Source organism: Hypanus sabinus, chromosome 27 (assembly GCF_030144855.1).
Source record: "Hypanus sabinus isolate sHypSab1 chromosome 27, sHypSab1.hap1, whole genome shotgun sequence".
Classification (NCBI taxonomy): domain Eukaryota; kingdom Metazoa; phylum Chordata; class Chondrichthyes; order Myliobatiformes; family Dasyatidae; genus Hypanus; species Hypanus sabinus.
The window spans coordinates 25,455,412-25,476,268 of record NC_082732.1 but is presented as its reverse complement, the minus strand read 5'-3'; the positions used below and the strand labels follow the sequence as shown (position 1 = coordinate 25,476,268).

Sequence of the window (20,857 nt, the reverse complement as noted above, 5' to 3'; positions counted from 1 at the left end):
TCACTGATTTGATTTGAATCAAACTGTGCATTTCACTGTATCTTTTGATGTACATGTAACAAATCTATTTTTTCCTTCTCTTTCATTCAACCAGAGGACAGGACATTTTAAATACACCCAAGGGTTTGAAACATTACTGACTTGAGGTCCAATTGCCCTGATCTCACCAAATTCCCAAAACCATCTTGAAGAGGGAGTTGCAAGACCATTGTGGAAGAGCATGAAAAGCCAAAGTGAAATGATTTAATAGGTGTTAACCCAAAATCCTGGTGCGATCACTGCCATTGTCTGAATAAGATGTCCAATTGGTCCAGGAACTTCACTGAGATCTTGAAGCTCTTGGCAGTAGCAACACATCTGACTGCCTCCCCTTGCTTAGCGTTATTATGTATGGTGTCATGTTTTCAGGATCTTCACGCATACCCTCAATAACAGAGCCTGCTCCAGAACTACCTCCTGATATGTTTTCAAAAAATAAATTGGTCTTTTACAAAAGGAGTAACCATTGAAGTTATTAAGTCAACAGGAACATACGTAATATCACATTGAATTATTTGCAAGTTTATCGATGTCAAGGGTTAAAAAAATTTCTGTTCATCATAATCCAAAATGAAATGCCTAGTAGAAAATTGCTCTGTGATCACCGATCCCTATTGCTGCCTATAAGGAGTTTGTACATTCTCCCCATGGCTATATGGGTTTGCTCCAGATGCTCTGTTTTCCTCCCACATTCCAAAGACATACATTTAGGATTATTAAGTTGAAGGCATGCTATGTTGGCGCTGGAAGTATGGTCCTCACTGATCTGAATTGACACAGATGACGCATTGCTCTGTATGTTTTGATGTTCATGACAAATAAAGCTAATCTTTAATTTTTAAAAAATCTTTGATGTATTTTAAACCAACCTGCAATTCGGCAAGTAACCAGTAGGTGGTAGAATTTGAAAATAAAATTGAGAAAAGCCGAAAATCAGAACCAAAATCAGGTTTTGCGGTAGCAGTATAGTATTACATTACAATAAACTATAAATTGCGATAAGAAATATATATTTGTTTTAAATTAAATGGCAGTGCAAACAAAGAGCAAAAAAAATGATGAGGTAGTGTTCGAAGGCAACACGAGTGAATCTGCAAGTAAAAACACAAAATGCTGGCAGAACTCAGCAGGCCAGGCAGCATCTATGGGAGGAGGTAGTGACGACGTTTCGGGCCGAAACCCTTCATCAGGAGTGAAGTAACATGGGATGGTCGAGGGGGGGGATAAGAAGTGGGGAGAGGGATGAAGTAGAGAGCTGGGAAGTGATGGGCTGGGGGGGGGAGGTGGAAAATTATGGGAAATAAAAGAGAAATAAAGGTAGGGCTGGGGGGAGATTATAGTGAGGGGGGAAAAGAGAGAGAGAGAGAACCAGACTAAAATAATAGGGATGGGGGTAAGGGTAGGGGTATCAGCAGAGGTCTGTGAGTTGAATGTTGATGCCGGCAGGTAGGAGGCTACCTAGGCGGGAGATAAGCTATTGCTCCATCGATCTGCGTATAGTGCTTATGGGTTCAATATCCATCCAGAAATCTGATGACAGAGGGGAAGAAGCTGTTCCCAAAATGGTGAGTGTGTGCCTTCAGCCCCCTGTACCTCCACCTTGATTGTGGCGGGCCTGGTGATGGGGGTGCCGCCTTTTGAAAATACCCTCTGCCGGGGGGGGGCTGGTGTCCGAGATGGAACTGTCCGAGTTCGCAACTTGGCGCATCTTTTCCCAATCCCGTGCAGTGGCGCCTCCTTACCAGGAGGTGGTGCAAGCAGTCAGCATGTTCTCTGAGAGCGTCTCCGGGGACAGCAAATCTCCTCAATCTCCTAATGAAATGTAGTCACTGCCGTACCTCTTGGTAACTGCATCAGTACTTTGGTCAACGATCAGCAGGTCTGGAAGCATCAATGGAAAGAGTCTCAGCTTTAAAACCCTTTGTCAGACCGAGAAAAGGGGGGGGGGGGGGGGGAATTCGATCTTCCATAACACAGATTTGAACTCCTCTGAATGTTGCAGAACTCACTTATTCTTACACTTTCAGAATTAGCCCTTTTCCTCTATCCATCCTTCCCTAACCTCATACTGAAAACTAGCATCTGGGGGTTGTCTTTTTTATCCCCAGTTCGTCCCCTAGTGAAACCCACCACCAACATAAAACACTTCAACTGTCAGAAGTATCTACAACAAAACTTGCTGTGCCACCAGAGGTAATATGGAAATAAAGGCAGATCATCTTTCAAAAAAGAGTGCACAGCTTATATTCAGTTTTGATCAAAGCTGGGTTGCCCTGATCACCAGGAGACCAGTGTAAGTTAAATACATTCCATCCTTCAATTAAATTGAACTGATCCTCACCAGAAGCATAGTGGGCTACTGAGGATAGTGTTGGGCTCAACTGTGTTCCCCCTAGAACTGAGTGGCAGTGAAGTTGGCCAAAGCTGCCATCTTCACTAGAATTTTACCCTATTATTGTACCTTGGGAAAGTAAAAATAATCCAAGGAAGACACAAAAAAACATCGTTCAAGCATTGGAAATATCACTTGCAGGTTCCCTTTAAGACATTTACACTGACTTTCCTTCATCACTGCACAATCGTATATGAAGGTTAGATATTCATCAGATTGTTTAAAAAAGAAGTTTGTCGCTAACCTGTCAGAAGATTTTGCAACATATCCTGTTTCATAAATGAATTATACTTTTAAAAAATCAGAAAAATATAAATGTTAGAAACATACAGATTGAGATGTGCTTCTGAATGTTATGTTTGCATAGTATTACTTTATTCAGTTAGTTGAAAATCTGGATAAAATCACATAAATTATTACACTAATTTATCACAACTATGCAGTGCTGAAACTTTTGCATTGGCACCCAATCTGAGCTGACATTTTCTAACAGGGTAAGTCAGGTACTCCTGCTATAGGGCCTGAAAAATCAATATGAATTCCTAATCTTCTGCAAGTACACATGCACATAAGGAGAAAACTCCATGGAACTCAGCTGTGATGCCTCCTAAGAAAACATGTGCATTAAAAGTCCATTTCATTTTTTTCATCACCTGACAATATGTTATTATACTTAATGTAAATATAACTTCCCAAAAAGCATTTCAATAAATGTTTAACCTCCCAATCCTGATACAAAGATCTAATTAGTTCTGTGATGTACAAACATTTGTAAGTGTAGTTAAGCAAAAGGATTTCATTAAATGATTACCCTCCCTATTCTGATATAAAGATCTAATTAGTTCTGTAAACCAGAAATTCTACACAAGTTTGAATTCCATCAGAATTTCCATATTATTTTGAAATTGGATGCCAGAGCTAAAATATGAGAAACAAATGTTTGCAAACGGTGTAGATGGCAAGGAATTGAGGTTTTCATTTTCCCTTTTCCCTATATGTTTCTCAATGAAGCTGTCAAACTAACTTCCTGCTAAACAAGTTCTCTTTGATGGGAGAAACGTCACTTGTGAAATTTCACTTTTGTTTAAGTTCAGTGGGAGACACGCTGATGCAGGAATGGGCTGCTTCACATGCTGAAGAGTTGCAAATGGAACTGAACATCGTGTAACCCACCACTTAACGTTCCCATGTGCTCTTACAATCCGAGAGAGGAAGGTCAAGCATGCAATTTTCAATTGAGAAAGTAAACAAAATATCGTACTATTAATTTACTAGTTCTACTTTGAAACAACCCAAACTTGTCCTGCAGGTCAAGCCTAACAGCCACCCCCCCCCCCCCCCCACCAGTTGATTCCTCCTTCTTGATGATGATAAGATATTGGACTAAGAAAGGCATACATCCGCGTAGAAAATACATTCGCTATTTGATGTGATTCACATGAAAGTCTTTTGTGACAAGGAGGAGCTGTTAAATGAAGGGGGGAGACTTGAGCTCTGTGATCACCCAGTTTTAATGTGTTGAGAAGCAGAATGCTGTCACTTTAATCCCTGGTACTTTCTGCCAGCCTGGTTCTTTTGGGCAAGAACCTTTCCATTGGTCAATGATTCCCAGGAAGCTGCAGAAAAAGGTGTCTGAGATCAGAGAGCTCTGTCCATATGGCCAGATTTAGTGTTGGGTACACATTGAACCAAGATTCTCAACTGATTTAAAACAAAAACATTTATTTTGTCGTGTAAAGGAAACATCAGCAAATCGGAATCTATTTCGTGATTCCAAAATTTGTACAATTATTTCCTCCAGCTATCAGCTGCATGTCTTCAGTCTTATTTCCTTGGGTTAGTGAATCATGAAATATATCCTGGTAGTGTAGCAGTTAGCACAATGCTACTGCCGCTGGGACATCCCAGAGTTCAGAGTTAATTCTGGTGCCATCTGTAAGGGGTTTGTATCTTCTCCCCGTGACCCCGTGTGCTTCTTCCGAGTGCTCCAGTTTCCTCCAACATCCAAAGACTAAGTTAAACTAATTTAAACTACATTTGGCAGTTTAGCCTAATAAGTTTCAACTAATTTATCGGGTGGGGGGGGTGGGAACCAGAGTGATAGGGCTGAGAGGATAGGGGTGTTAGTTTACAAGCAGAGGTAGTGTATAGTATAGTGAGACAGTGAGGAAACACAGACAGATGATAGGGAAAAATTGCAGTCAGTGGGATGGGTTGCAAAGGGTTGTAAAGGGTGACAAAATTGAGAAGGGTGGCAAATACAGGACTGAAGGTGTTATATTTGAATGCATGTGATGTACAGAATAAGGTAGACGATCTTGTACCTCATTTAGAGATTGGCAGGTATGACTGAGTCGTGGGCATCACTGAGTCATGACTGAAAGACGACTTTAGTTGGGAGATGAATATCTGAGGATACACATTGTAGTGAAAGGACAAGTGGTAGGTGGGGGAGAAGGGGTAGCTCTGCTGGTAAAAATGAAATCAAATCCTTACAAAGGATTGGAAACTGTAGAATCCTTGTGGGTAGAGTTAAGAAACTGCAAGGGTAAGAAGATCCTGCTGGGGGGTTACTTACAGGCGTCCAAACAGTAGCCAAGTCGTGGGTTACAAATTACAGTGGGATTACAGAGCAAATTGCAATGGCCGGAATTTCTGAGACCAATTCAGAAAGCACAGGATAGATGCCTCCCAATGAAGAGGAAGTATTCTAAGGCAGGATGACGTAACTGTGGCTGATAAGGGAAGTCAAAACCAACATAAAAGCATCAAGTAAAGCAAACATTCGTGGGAAATTAGAGGGTGGGAAATTTTTAATAAACCAACAGAAGGCAACTAAAAAAAAATAAGTGGAGTGAAGGTGAAAGATGAAGAATAAGCTAACCAATAGTATCAAAAATTATGCAAAAAGTTTTTCAGATTATATAAAAAGAGAGACCAGAATAGATAATGGACTGCTGGAAAATGTTGCTGGAGAGATATAAACAAGGAAATGGTGGATGAAATGAATAAGTCTTCACTGTGGAAGACACTAGTAGTATGTCAGAAGTTTGAGAGTGTCAGGGGGCAGAAATGGGTGCAGTTGGTATTACTAGGGAGATCGTGCCAGGGAAACTGGAAAGTCTGAAGGTAAATAAGTCACCTGGTCCTGATAGACTACACCCTAGGGTTCAGAAATAAGTAGCTGAAGAGATTGTGGAGGCATTAGTAAAGACCTTTCAAGAATCAATAGTTTATGGCAGGGTTCCAGAGGACTGGAAAATTGCAAATGTCACCCCACTCTTCAAGAAGGGACAGAGGCAGTAGAAAGGAAATAATAGGCCAGTTAACCTGACCTCGGTGGTTGGGAAGATATTGGAGTCAATTGTTAAGTATGTGGCTTTGGGGTACTTAGAGGAACAGCATGGTTTTCTTAAGGGAAAATCTTGCCTAACAATCTGTTAGAATTCTTTGAAGTAATACCAAGCCAGAATAGAGAAAGGAGAACTGGTGGATGTTGTGTATTTGGATTTCCTGTAGGTTTTGGTAATGTGCCATGCAAGAGGCTGCTAAACAAGATAAGAGTCCAGGGAAATACAGGAATGATAGTAGCATGGATAGAGCATTGGCTGATTGGCAGGAGGCAAAGCGTGGGGAAAAAGGGAGTCTTTTTGAGTTGGCTGCTGGTGACTAGTGGGCTTCACAGGGGTGTGTGATGGGACTACTCCTTTGAACATTGAGGGAGAAATGGATTAGTCAGGATGAAATAGTGGAACAGGCTGGATGGCCTAATTGTGCTCCCATGTCTAATGGTCTTAACTGATCATTGTCATATGTCCTGTGATTAGTGCTAAATAGTTGGGTTGCTGAGCAGCGCAAGTTGTTGAGCTGGAACGGCCAGTTCTGTGCTGCATCTCTAAATTAATAAACTAGAAGACATAGGTTTTGCTCCTGCTAGTCGAACGATGTTATTGAACTGGAAAGAGTGCAGAAAAGATATACAAGGATATTTCAGACACTGGGGACTGAATTATAAGAAGACATTGGACAGGCTAAGATGGTGGAGACTAAGAGGTGATCTTATACCGGTAGATGTTTATAAAATAATGAGGGGGAAAAGGTAGGGTGAATACATTCAGTTGTTTTACCCAGATTAGGGAATCAAGAACTAGAGGGTATTGGTTTAAGGTAAGAGGAGAACAATTTAATATGAACTTGACAGGCAACTTTTTTTCAACACATAGGTTGATCAGTATGGGGAATGAGCTGCCAGAGGAAATAGTTGCAATCATAACTTTTAAAGTGTAGTTAGACAAGTAAGTGGATAGCAAAAGGTTAGAAGGTTATTGGACAGTTGTGACCAGCTTGAATGGGCATCTTGGTTGATGCGAACCAGTTGGACTGAAGGGCCCGTTTCAGTGTTGTATGACTTTGAACTAATGAATGCACATGTAAATAGAAAACAGCATTCGGAAATCCGAGCGTCGTGAAATAAATTCAATAACAGAAATCATTGATAAAGATTAATGTGGATTGGCAGTGTAATATTATAAATTGAAAAGAAAATGGCTGCCACGCCTGCCGGCAAAAGAAAGATTACCCAGAATCCACATCGAGCCAGAAAGCCCTCTATCTCTGCCGTATTGGAGGGGAGAGCACTGCGCATGTTCGGAAGTAGAAGCGGACCGGTTGTCAGGGGTGAACAGAAGGCTGGCGGAGTTGGTGCAGACAAAGGCAGGTAAAAGCCTTCGGCGTCGGAGCTTGGTGGTATGCAAACTGAGCGTGCAGTTTACTACAGAGGAATCAGTGACATATTTTCAAAGACAGTCTATTCTAGTTTGACATTAAAAATCAGTAGGTGCATTTTTATACTACTGGCAGAAAGGAAACGGGCTGTGGGGCCCTGGCGGTCCCCGACATTGTTTATATCCCGCTGCAGCCTCTCCCCGTCTATTAGTAACTGTAAATGCGTGTGCGTGGTCCCGGGTCCACAGGGTGATTTTCTGTTGTACACAAGAGATTCTGCACATCTCTACCAGACCCACTCTACACATCGGTGTCGACCCAAAAAGGCAGTTTGCTAATTTCATTCAGGGAGAGGTGCTGTTTTCCTCTTTTTGCTGAGGATTGAGCTGGCTAGCTGCATTTTACTGGTAGGGGACGTGATGTACTGCTTCTGTCCCGCAGTTTGCTGACTCTGGGATAAAGTCCGGCTTGCCATTTTTGATTTAGCGACAAATACTTCAAATGCCTAAAGATGGGATGATGCTTGGGTGTGATGCCACCCACCCCGCCCTCTCTCAGTGCTCCCTTTCTGTGATCAAGCTGCTCTCTTAACTTCACAGCTATAACCTGCCAGCATGTGCTCCTTCCTACCTTCTCACCCCCATCCATTATATTATTCTGGTTTTTCACTTTGTTTTCAGGTCGTGATGAAGGGTCTTGGCTTGAAATGTGGAGTGCTTCGAAGTAAATTTATTATCAAAGTACATATTGTCACAATATGTGTCCCTGAGGCTTATTTTTTTACAGACATACTTACTAAATCCTCTCCATAGATTATTCCTGGCCTGCTGAATTTCTCCAGTGTTTTGTGTGTGTGTGTGTGTGTGTGTGTGTGTTGCTCTGCACTTCCAGCATCTGCAGAATCTCCTGTGTTTATGATATGTTGCAGCTAAGGTTTTTTTGGAGAAGGTAAATGAAAATGTGGGAGAAAAAGGAACAACAAAAAAAGACAAAGTTGGGACTGTAAAGTTACCAAAACCTTTAATGACTCGAACTAGAAATTAAAGAGTGCTGGAAATAGTCAGCAGGCCAGACATCCGTGGAGAGGGAAATACTGGCAGTGCTGTCTCAAACTGGAAAAACAGTTTATCTGAGTATCAGTTTCTGTGAGTGTAGTTGAAACACCATTGTTAAAGATCAGGCTTCATTGGCATAGAGAGGGAGAGATAGAGGCTGAAAAAGCAGGTCAGTGGGATGAAGAATGGAAGTGACACGAAACTGGAAGTTGCTGATCTCCTTGTGGGCTCCTTATTGTATAAAACTTGGTCTGTGATCTTCCCCTTTTGGATTATAAGATCATATGGGGAATGTTAATTGATGATTACTCAATTTTCAGTTCCATTTACAACCCTTCAAGTGAAGCAGCTCATTGCTGCATCAGCATGATGCACATAGAACTGAGACAAGGTGAAATGTTGCAAGTAACACTTGTCCCGCAAGAGTGGCAGACAATAAACATGTAATCATCTTTGTGTTATTTTCTTGTCACCTCTATCCATTCATCACAAACCTCACTTGGATCAGCCATACGCGCGCACACACGAGGTTTCAAAAGCACAGAGGAGGCAGTGTACGCTGCGGTGATTGACTCCCCATCAAATATCCCAAAGACTTTCACTACTTGCAAGGCTGATCTAAATAGTTCACAATTGCCTGGATGAATGCAGCTCCAACAACCCTCACTGAGTGTAATGCCATTCACTTTAAACGGGTCTGCTTCATTAATGTTCCATCCACTGCAGTTTGTGCCGTCAACAAATGCATTGCAGTTACTCAGGCTATTCCAAACGCTTCTACCGCCAAGAGCAATGGCAGCAGGTGCATGGCCATACATCTCCCAACTGCAGGTTGCCCTCCAAACCAGTCCTGACAAAGGGTCTCGGCCCGAAACATTGACAGGCAGACATACTTCATTGATCCCGAGGGAAATTGGGTTTCATTACAGTCTCACCAACCAAGAATAGTGAAGAAATATAGCAATATAAAACCATAAATAATTAAATATTAATAATCATGCCAAGTGGAAATAAGTCCAGGACCAGCCGATTGGCTCAGGGTGTCAGAAACTCCGAGGGAGGAGTTGTAAAGTTTGACGGCCACAGGTAGGAATAACTTCCTATGACGCTCAGTGTTACATCTTGGTGGAATGAGTCTCTGGCTGAATGTACTCCTGTGCCTAACCAGTACATTATGGAGTGGATGGGAGTCATTGTCCAAGATGGCACGCAATTTGGACAGTATCATCTTTTCAGACACCACCGTCAGAGAGTCCAGTTCCACCCGCACAACGTCACTGGCCTTACGAATGAGTTTGTTGATTCTTTTGGTGTCTGCTGCCCCAGCACACAACAGCAAACATGATAGCACTGGCCACCACAGCCTCGTAGAACATCCTCAGCATTGTCCGGCAGATGTTAAAGGACCTCAGTCTCCTCAGGAAATAGAGACGGCTCTGACCCTTCTTGTAGACAGCCTCAGTGTTCTTTGACCAGTCCAGTTTATTGTCAATTCGTATCCCCAGGTATTTGTAATCCTCCACCATGACAACACTGACCCCTTGGATGGAAACGGGTCACCGGTGCCTTAGCACTCCTTAGGTCCACCACCAGCTGCAGATGATTCTGCTCGCACCATGTGACTGCTCATTTCAACGGAGGCTACCCGACTTGCTGAGTTAATCCAGCTTGTTTGTATGCTCTCCAAAACACTCACTGTCCTAACTGAAAAATTTAAAAGTAGAAGAAAGTCTGTAGATGCTGGATATCCAAAGCAGCACACACACGCAAGACCCTGGAGGAAACTCAGTGGGTCAGGCAGCATCAATGGAAACGAATAAACAGTCGACGTTTCGGGCTGAGACCCTTCATCAGGGCTGTGGGAGAAAAAGCTGAGAAGTCAGAGCAAGAAGGTGGTGGACGGGAGGAAACTCAGCAGGTCAGGCAGCATCTGTGAAAATGAATAAATGATCAATGTTTCAGACCAAGACCCTTCTTCAGGACTGGAAAGGAAGGGGAAAGAAGCCAGAATAAAAAGGTGGGGAGAGGGAAAGGAAGATGGCTGGAATGTGATAGGTGAAGCCAGGTGGGTGGGAAAGGTAAAGGGCTGGAGAAGAAGGACTCTGATAGGAGAGGAGAGTGGACCATAGGAGAAAGGGAAGGAGAAGATCTACAAGTGTTCTTGGGTCTAAATCTTATCATTCCTTACCAGCATTATGGTGGTGTCTTCAGGAAAGAACAAGTAATAAGTGTTTATTGTGCCATTAGTGAATAATTCCAGCATATTAAACTGCCTTGAGGGCATCTCTCATCAATGCTGTCTGGTCTGGGTAGCCCTTAAATGCAAATTCATATTCTGCTTCAGATCTTCATCAAGCAGAAAATGTATTAAGGACAATGCCCAAGTGGTAGCACAATATTTCTCAATAACTTTATGAAATTTAAAGCAGTCCTCATTTACCCTGTTTATAATGATTGTGTGGATATATTTCTTGGATAAGCTCTTCTCACTGCTGGCTGGTGGACTTCAGGGCGAGCGGTCCCAGGTTCAAGTCCGGCCAGCTCCAATTCCCCACTTGCTGTGTTGAGTGTCGAGCTGTCAACTTGGCCTCATTTTTTAAAAGATGCTCAAGAAATGGCAAAGTTGTCACCCGATGCGTCACAGGGTGCGGAGAGGAATAATAACAATACACCCCTCTCTAAGGCTGTATCTGTATATCCTTTCTCACTGAGCAGATTGCTATTTTGTGCAGGATGGTTCTCTGTGTATGTTGTTTGTGTCTTACTTTCTTTGAACTGGATTGTTTCTTTTGTTGGTACTGCAGGATAAATAGCATGAATGGAAATGAAAAAGCATAAGTTTCCTCTGTACTGGCTACCTGTGCCTCTTTATACATCCACAGAGTCCCCCAGAAGGAGGGGGTTTGAGAAATGCTGTGCATCGATCTCCCGTTGATAGCGGGGCTTAGGACACTGAATTTGCCTACCTTGGAGTGTGGGTTGTGATGTATAATCAGTGCCAACATGCTGTGTTTCAGGCCCAATGGAGAAGTTGCAGCAGTCACAATCTGACCCCGGTACTGAGGAGGTTGCTGAAGACGAGAGTGCCCCACCCAGACACGACCCGAGGCGCTTCACGTGCGGGGAGTGCGGCAAGAGCTTCAAGCAGCACTGCGACCTGAAGCGGCACGGCAGGGTGCACACCGGTGAGCGGCCGTACTGGTGCCCAGCCTGCGGCAAGCGCTTCAGCACCTCCTACAACCTGCTCATTCACCAGCTGATCCACAGCGGCGAGAAGCAGTACAAGTGCCGGGCCTGTGGCCGGGAGTTCGTGCAGCAGCACCACCTCGTCACCCACCAGCGCACCCACACGGGCGAGAAGCCCTACCCGTGCCCGGTGTGCGGCAAGGCCTTCCGCCAGTCCTCCACCATGATGGTGCACCGGCGGATCCATGGCGAGGAGCGGCCCTACCGCTGCCCTGACTGTGCCAAGAGTTTCAAGACCTCGTCCAACCTGTCCAAGCACCGGCGCATCCACACCGGCGAGCGGCGCTTCGTCTGCGACGTGTGCTCCCGCCGTTTCCTGCACTCCCACCACCTGACCACGCACCGCCGCACCCACGTGGGGGAGCAGCCCGCCTCCTGCCCTCTCTGCGGCCAGCACTTCGGCGACCCGGAGCAGCTGCTGGCTCACCGCCGGGCGCACGCCGGCGAGCCTCCCTACAGCTGCGAGACCTGCGGCAAGGGCTTCGGCCAGCGCTCCACGCTGGTGCGCCACCGCCGCACGCACACCGGCGAGAAGCCTTACGCCTGCCCTATCTGTGCCAAGACGTTCAGGCAGACTTCCACCATGCAGGTGCACTATCGCACGCACTCCGAGGATCGGCCATACCGCTGCCTGCAGTGCGGCAAGGGCTTCAAGAGTGCCTCCAATCTGATCGGGCATCACCGTGTACACAGAAGGTAGAGCATCGCCTGACGTGTAGTGGACTCAGGCAAGACATTGAGACTTCAGAGACAGCGATTGATTGGCTAAGGGCTTTATGAGTGACTGTAATGACAAGGGCGGAGCATTTTAATTTAGAGGATGCTCCTTTTGAAGCCTCAAATCACTGAGCTTGTGGAATTAACGGCCAGCTAAAGCCAAAGTTTTATAACAAGTGTGAGATGGCACAGTCATAGGATGTTTCTCTATACAGGCTAGTGCACAACTCCCAAATGCACATTAACTTTTTGAATTGATTGGAAGTCTTTGAATGTCTCATCTTTAAGAACAATGAAACTTTAAAAACTTGACTTGGTTTTCCGTAGCACTTTTCGGTTCCCTTTCAGGACACCCCAAAATACCCTGCAGCCAGTGAAAATGTTTTAAATGTAGTCGCTTGCAAAACAATAATTGGCACCTAGCTCCGTCAAACAGCGATGTATAATATAATGTGTTTTACTGGTGGTAACTGAGAGATAAATATTTGTTTCTTTACCAACTGGAATAGGTCTGTGGAACATTCCATGATGCAGACAGAGGCTGGGAAATTCCAAAGCAGAGACTGAGAATGAGAATGGAGGAAAATATATGTGTTGATGTTCTTAAAAGTGAGGAGCAGTACTTCATAGGCCACATGCAATGGATTTGATTGGCTTAGATACAACCACTTTATTTTCAATTTAGACAGATCATTTGTTGTTGGAACGTTAGATTTATATGCCACAAGGCGGCATAGTTTTGAGGTGCTTGGAAGTCAGACGTATGTTTTCCACACACACAGAGTGTGGGTGTGTGGAATGCGCTGTCAGCAAAGGTGGTAGAGGTGAATACCTTTAAGAGGCTCTTAGATAGGTACAAGGAGCTTAGAAAAACATAGGGCTATGCGGTAGGGAAATTCTAGGCAGTTTCTGGAGTAGGTTACATGGTCAGCACAACATTGTGGGCTGAAGGGCCTGTAATGTGCTGTAGATTCCTATGTTTATGTAGATTATTTATTTAACATTGCTTCACATTTTAAGCTTGTAAGCACTATTTTTTGAGAAGGTGGAATCTGCAGATGATAGAAATCGGCGTACATACTGTGCTCTCTTCTGCACTGGAGAAACCAAGTGAAGATGGAAAGATTAGCAGAACACCTCTATCTGGGATGCCACCAACTTCAGTCACTCTCCGTCACCCTCTATTGCTTCAATTTCAGTGTCATCACTTTCCTCCATTGCTCTGATGATGCTTAATGTAAGCTCCACGGAATGAAGCTCCCTTTTATTTGGACACATTGATGCTGTTGGGCCTGAACGTTGAATTTAAGAATTTCAATTTACCAACCATTCCCTTTAACTGCTTCATAGATGTGGCTATACGTTTGTTTCAATTTGGTTATCTCTTTATAATCAGTCTTTGTGTTTTTCCTTTCAATTGTCACTTTGACAAATTAGGTTTGCACCTCATCACAGACTGGCCCTCTTCTCTTGACACTCACTCACTCTGCATCTTAACGCGGACTTGTTTTCTCTCCTTCATTCCAGTTGTTTTTGACCTTAAACGTTGACTCTGTTTCACTCTCCACAGATGCTTCCAGCATTTTTTGTTTTGGTTTTTACTTAAGATCTACTGTTGCTGTAAAGTATTCCCACTCAGGTTTTGTAGGACGAGCTGATTGTTTAGCAGCATGGTAGCAAGATTTAGCTTGGAGATCAAGGTACATTCATATATTCATACTTGGGAATCAAACTTAAAGATAATCCAAGATATGTGAACCAATTTAGTGTAGGATGAAGTATAAAATGGCCTTTTAAAAAAGCAAGTTTTCTGATCAAAAACATAACTAAGCTTCCTTGAGCCCCATCCTATTCTCTGTATGTTGAGTAATTAATGTTGCTGAGTTAGCGTTTGACCCTCTTAGCATAATTTTTTGAAAAGTAGGGGCTCTTTAATAAACAAATGTTAAGACTCACTACTCTCAGTACAGGTTTAGCAACCTCAGGTTTAGGAACTCAGCAGGCCAGGTAGCACCTTTGGAAAAGAGTAGTCGACGTTTCACGCCAAGACCCTTCTTCAAAACTGGGGGGGAAAAAGATGAGGAGTCAGAGTGAGAGGGTGGGCGGAAGGGAGGAAGAAACACAGGGTGATAGGTGAAACTAGAAGGGTGAAGTAAAGAGCTGGGAAATTGATTCGTGAAAGAGATACTGGGCTAGAGAAGGGGAAATCCAATGGGAGCGGACAGAAAGCCACGGAAGAAAGAAAAGGGGGAGAAGCACCAGAGGAGGTGATAGGCAGGTAAGAAGATAAGGTGAGAAAGGGAAATGGGAATGGTGAGGGGGGTGGGGGACATTACTGGAAGTTCGAGAAATCAATGTTCATGCCATCAGGTTGGGGGCTACCCAGACCAAATATAAAGTATTGCTGCTCTAACCTGAGTGTGTCCTCACTGAAACAGTAGAGGAAGCCGTGGGCTGACATGTCGGAATGGGACTGGGAGGTGAAATGGGTTGCCACTTGAAGGTCCCACTTTTTCTGTCAGACAGAGTGTAGGCGCTCGGTGAAGCAGTCTCCCAATCTGCATCAGGTCTCTCCGAATATACAGGAGACCACACTGGGAGCACTGGGTACAGTAGGTGACCCCAGTAGACTCACAGGTGAAGTGTCGCCTCATTTGGAAGGACTGTTTGGGGCCCTGAAGAATAGTGGTGAGGGAGGAGGTGCAGAGGTGGAAAGCAGAAAGTGAGGTGGAGGGAAAGATGTGCTTGGCGGTGGGATCCTGTTGGAGATGGTGGAAGTTACAGAGAACACAGAGACTGGTGGGGTGATAGGTGAGGACCAGAGGAACCCTGTCCCTGGTGGGGTGGCAAAAGGATCCCACCACAAAGCATATCTTTCCCACCCCCCCCCCCCCCCCCCAATTTCTGCAGGGATCGCTCCCTACACAACTCCCTTGTCCATTTCTACCTCCCCACTGATCTCCCCTCCCCCCCCCCGGCATTTATTTTTGCAAGCAGAAGTGCCACACTCCTCTCTCACTACCATTCAGGGCCCGAAACAGACCTTCCAGGTGCGGCTACACTTCAACTGTGAGTCTGTTGCGGTTTTATATTGTATCCGGTGCTCCTGGTGTGGCCTCCTGTATATCGGGGAGACCCGACAAATTGGGACACTGCTTTGCCGAGTGCCTACACTCTGTTAGCCTGAAAAAGTGTGATCTCCTAGTAGCCAGCTATTTTAATTCCACTTCCCATTTCTATTCCGACATGCTAGTCCATGGTCTCTACTGTCGCGATGAGGCCATTCTCAGGTTGGAGGAGCAAAACCTGATATTCTGTCTGGGTAGCCTCCAATCTGATGGCATGAACATTGATTTCTCAAACTTCGAGTCATGCTCCCCTTTTCCCTCTCTCACCTTATCTCCTTGCTTGCTCATCACCTCCCTCTGCTGCTCCTCCCCCTTTCTTCCATGGCCTTCTGTCCTCTCCTATCAGATTCCCTTTCCTTCAGCCCTGTTTCTCTTTCACCAATCAACTTCCCAGCTCTTTTTTCACCCCTCCCCCTTCCCGGTTTCATCTATCACTTTGTGTTTCTTCCTGCCCCCCCCCCCACCTCTACTTTCTTACTGACTCTTCAGCTTTTTCTCCAGTCCTGATGAAGGGTCTCAGCACAAAACTTAAACTGTTTACTCTTTCAATAGCCCGGCCTGCCGACTTCCTCCAGCATTTTGTGTGTGTTGCTTGGATTTCCAGCATCTGCAGATTTTCCCTTGTTTGTGATTCCCTCCTGTAAGTTACTTCAATTTTTTTTACAGGACTGTCATTCAGCATAACAGTCATCCAGCTAGAAATGTTTTCCAGGGATGGGCAAATCCAAATAAATTTAACTGAGGTCCTCTCCACATTCAAGGCTGGCCTTGATAAGTCTCTCAGAAGCATGGTAATAGTGGGTAAGATATCTGCTCTTGCAGTCAGCAATCAAGGTGGGGCTCCTGGGCTTATTACTAAGATAGAGTTATGTACAAATGCTCTTTGCTTTTTTATTGCCTCAAGTGAGAATCAGCTTGATAAAAGAACTTGGCACAATTTTTCCTTCTCCGTAAAACAGTTTGCTATCTTCTGAAAATTAGCATGTTGAATGATGTGGCTGCTAACAAATGGACTTGACATCTTTAATAAAGCTAAATGAAAGTGACCATCCCATTTTTTTTGCAACTCCAAGCCAACCTTTGCATAATGTAGTTTGGAAGACCGATTGCTTAGCTGACATGAACTGTAGTTTATTTGTTTTAATCTGAGTTAAAGGATACATTCCCTGGCACGGCGTTGACAATGCCCAACACTAACAGTCTCATTCATAAGACAGGAGATCAGGGATTCAAACATTACACAAGGTTATCCTGGCTGATACTTTGGGTAGAAGCTGTGCTGCATCATCTGAGGTGTTCTTCAGGGAAGGAAATGAGGAGTGGGATGTGTCACTCTTTTCGGGCAGAGGCACAATGGGTTGAATGGCTACTTTCTGTCCTGTATCATACGTCCTGCAGTGAAATCGTTGCTCTCTTCAGTTAAGACACTGGATGTGCCACACTAATTGGGGGAGGGAAAAGTAGTCATGTGTGAATGTTGTACTGAAGCAACATGACTTCCTAAGATCTCCACTAGATGCCTATTATGTCAGTGAATATTCTAACCCAAGTACTCTGGTAATCAACCTAATAATTTAATATGGATGTTTAATCAAAGTAGTAAAAGTTTTATACATCTCTGTGAATTGATAATTTTGGTGTGAGGTAACTCCTTTCACTCACAGTATACCACAATCATGTGATTGCTCCTTCATGTCCACTCAGTTAATGCTTTGTTTTTGGTGCATGAGAGTTGAATGGGAAGTGATTCAGATGTTTCCATCTTGGGTGTAAAAGATAAAATCAAGCTCAGCCCATGTAACACTGGAGCACGTGTTACACCTGAGTCTGCAGTTCTGTGCATAAAGCCCTTTTCAATTTTTTCAGATGTTTCTTGCAAACTACTTCATCAATCTGAACACCTCAAGTGCCTTGGTTGGTGATTTTTGTGTGATAGTACTTTCACGTTGCATCCTGGGACGATTCCTAGAAAGATCAGTCTGTCGACCATAAACCACCCTTTAACATTAATCCTACATTAAGCCCTCCTAAATTTTTTCCCCTCACACTGTCAGTAATACCCTCTATACTATACTACTCACCTATACTTAGCACATTGGCCAACTTATCTACCGACCCCTGTGTCTTTGGAACCTGGAGGAAACTCGTCACAAGGAAAACATAAAATGAAAGGAAAATTGTAGTTCACCAAACTACTTGAAACTGTACTATATTCTGTGTACAAAGGTCACTTTACTCCATCCACATCATTATCCTCAAGTGACTCCGTTACCAATTACATTAGACTTCTCTAGGAGCATTGTCAATCAGTTCCAGCTCTATTTCTGTAGGTCCCATTTCCGTTATAAGCTAGAGTGAAACTGTGGGAACATAATTTATAGAAAACCTTGTGTTACATAGACTTGCCTTCATTTGTAGTCTGAATGTAAGTCCACATTCTAGTTATGAGAAATACTTTCAAATCCAGTCACTTTTGCCTATTTCTATTTTACCAGATAATTTCCATTAAATGGCTGTCAGTAAAACCTGGATATTACTGCTCTTTGGCAATTGTGAGCCATTATCATCATTATATACCATGTCATATGATGCAGGCGATCATGATTGTTCTTGGCAAATTTTTCTACAGAAATGATTTGCCATTGCCTCCTTCTGGGCAAAGTCTTTGCAATACGGGGGGACCCTAGTCATCATCAATACTCTTCAGAGATTGTCTGCCTGGTGTCAGTGGTTCCATAACCAGGACTGGTGATATGACCATCTGCCACCTGCTCCCACGGCTTCACATCACCCTGATTGGGGTCTAACTTTACCCAAGGGTGACCTGCAGGATAGCGGAGGGAAGGAGTGCCTTACATGTCCTTTGATAAAGACGTATCTCCACCCCACCTATTATGGGTACAAAATAAATATCCACCACCAGTTCAAGGAATAGAAATCTCTGCTTCCATTCCAGTGGGTGAATGAGAGAGAATTTCTGAACAACTCTTTCTGAAAATTTCCTTTACTCATTGCATAGATACACCTACCTTCTGGCCAATTTCTTTGTAAGAAATAGAGCTATGAAAATTCCCCATTGAAAGCCACCGAATTAATAATTTACATTTTGTGAGGCCGATATTTTCTTATATATCGACATTATTTTTGAGTATTTGCATAAACTTCCCCTGTTTTTGGATGTGGGTAGCACAGTCAAATTGTTAAATTATTGTGCACTTTCTCCTCAAAGCTCAACTCCTACAGTGGTATTTTCAGTATTATAATATTTTCCAGTAACTCAATAAGGAGTTCAAGAAGAGATGCTGAGTGTTGAACTGTTTTATGCTAATATTGTCATTCCTGTCTCCATATTGCTTATGATTCAAAGAATAGTAACTGTACACCACAGTCTGCTACTGCTTCCTGGCATTTGCTGATGCGGTTCTACAGTCTGAGTTATCGGAACCTGTGATTAGTTTAGTAAAATTAGAATCAGATTTAATATCACAGGCATACGTTGTGACGTTTGTTAACTTTACTACTGCAGTACAATGCAATACATGATAAATAGAGTGAAATGAGAGCAAACTGAGCCAGAGTTGGTTACGACTGATGCGTAGGAAGCTATGGTGGGAGGAGGCACGAGGTGTGTGGTTAATTTCCTGTAAGAATAAAAGGAGCCTTTGAGTGACTCTACCTGAAAATAATTGTGTCCCAGTCTAATCTCTCTATTTACGACAAGGCCACAAAGGGAATTCATCAAAGCATCACCAGTTTGATCACTGGGATTGACATATTGTCAAACGAGGACTGATTGAGCAGTCTGGGCCTAAAATCTTCAATTAGAGATAATCTCATTGAAATGTACAAATATTTACAATTCAGGAATGAACCACTTTGGTCCACCATGTCTGCACCGATCATGGTGTTAATTTTAAACTAATCCCACGTGTTACACGTGATCCAATCTCTAATTCCTGCCTGCTCATTCTAATTAAATGCCTCTTAAATGTTGCTATCATATCTCCGCCTACCATCAACCCTGGCAGCGCATTTCAGCCACCGACTGCTCTGTGGGAAAAAAAAACTCACTACCTTAAAACTTCTCCCTCTCTCATTTTAAAGCTATGGCATTTTGTTCTCTAATATTTGATCTTTTCACTCTTGGAAGAAAACTCTCACTATCCACCTTACCTACCTTCTTCCTAAGCCCTCATCTCCCAGGGGAGCATAGGCCTTCAATGATCTCCCGTCTCCGTTGTCCACAGAGTTGATGGGCTGGTTGGAGTTCATCAATGTTTCTGTAATTCATTATATCCACTGTACACAGGATTAGCCCATACAGCTTCACCGGAGCCCTGTTAGCTGGCCTTTGGGAGGCATCTTCTTTGTCTATGCTGCTTGTAATTTTATACTTCTATCATGCCATTCCTCAGCTTCCCAACACTCCAGTGAAAACAACCTAAGTTTGTATAAACTCTTGCTTATAGCTGATACACTCCAATCCTGGCAATGTTGACGAATCTCCTTTGTGCCACCTTTAAAGCCTCCACTTCCTTTCCATGGCATGGTGACCAGAAATGTACATAATTTTCCAAACGTGGCATAAGTTTATACAGCCGTAACACTTTTATACTCCTTGCCCGCACCAATGAAAGCAACTGATCCATATGCATTTATTACCTTTTCCACTACCGTTGCCACTTTCAGGGAGCTATGGGCATGCATAGCTCCTTGAACGATCCCTCTGTGCATCAATCCTCCTAAGGATCCTGCCATTCACTGTATATTTCACTCTTGCATTTTACATCCCAACTGCAATGCTTCACTCTTGTTTGGATTAAAGACAGAGGAGCAGAATTAGGCCATTTGGCCCATCAAGTCTGCTCCGCCATTTCATCGTGGCAGATTTACTATCCCTCTCCAATTACTTGACCTCCACAGCTATCTGGGGCAATGAATTCCACTGCTTCACCCTCTCCCCCCCCCCCCCCCAACTTCTGGCTGAAGAAATCCCTCCTTTTCTTTGTTCTAAAAGAGATTGTTCTAAGGCTGTGCCCTCTAGTCCTAGACTACCCCACTATAAGAAACATTCTCTCCACCTCTCGATATTTGATAGATTTCGATGAGTTCCCCTCTCGTTCTTCTGAACTCCACTGAGCACAGGACCAGAGCCATCTAACACTCCTCAGACATTAACCCTTTAATTCCAGGGATCATTCTCATGAACCTCATCTCGACCCAAAACTGCTTACAGTAGTCCAAGTGCAGCCTGACCAATGCATTATGAAGCCTCAATCCCATAAAGGCATTAAGCCTCAATGCCTTAAAAACTGTTCATCATTTCACTTCCCAAATTCCCGAAGGATCTATATTTTGCTGTATAGACTATCTCACTATCCAAACCAGAGCCCTGGAATAAAGGGAATTTCTAAAAGTAACAAGAGAGTAAAACTGGTGGTGTGGGTCTGAATGAGGGGTGTGGGGGGGGGGGGGGGGTGATTCAATTGAAGCATTCAAACAGGAGTTGGATAAATATCTAGAAAGAAAAGCTAGCAGGACTAAAGAGACAGTGA

At 43.7% G+C, this 20,857-nt stretch overlaps 1 protein-coding gene across 1 annotated transcript; it reads left to right on the top strand.

Moving 5' to 3' along the window:
- Positions 1–7,097: 7,097 nt before the first annotated feature.
- LOC132382125 (zinc finger protein 239-like) lies at positions 7,098–20,756 on the top strand. The gene is made up of 2 exons (XM_059952012.1): positions 7,098–7,148; positions 11,229–20,756. Exon 2 carries the CDS (start codon positions 11,234–11,236, stop codon positions 12,155–12,157), a length of 924 nt encoding a protein of 307 aa, XP_059807995.1. The 5' UTR covers positions 7,098–7,148; positions 11,229–11,233; the 3' UTR covers positions 12,158–20,756.
- The last annotated feature ends 101 nt before the right edge of the window (positions 20,757–20,857 follow it).

Bases quoted from the DNA above. Each gene is read 5' to 3' on its own strand.
- LOC132382125 (XM_059952012.1), top strand. From the start codon at position 11,234: ATGGAGAAGTTGCAGCAGTCACAATCTGACCCCGGTACTGAGGAGGTT.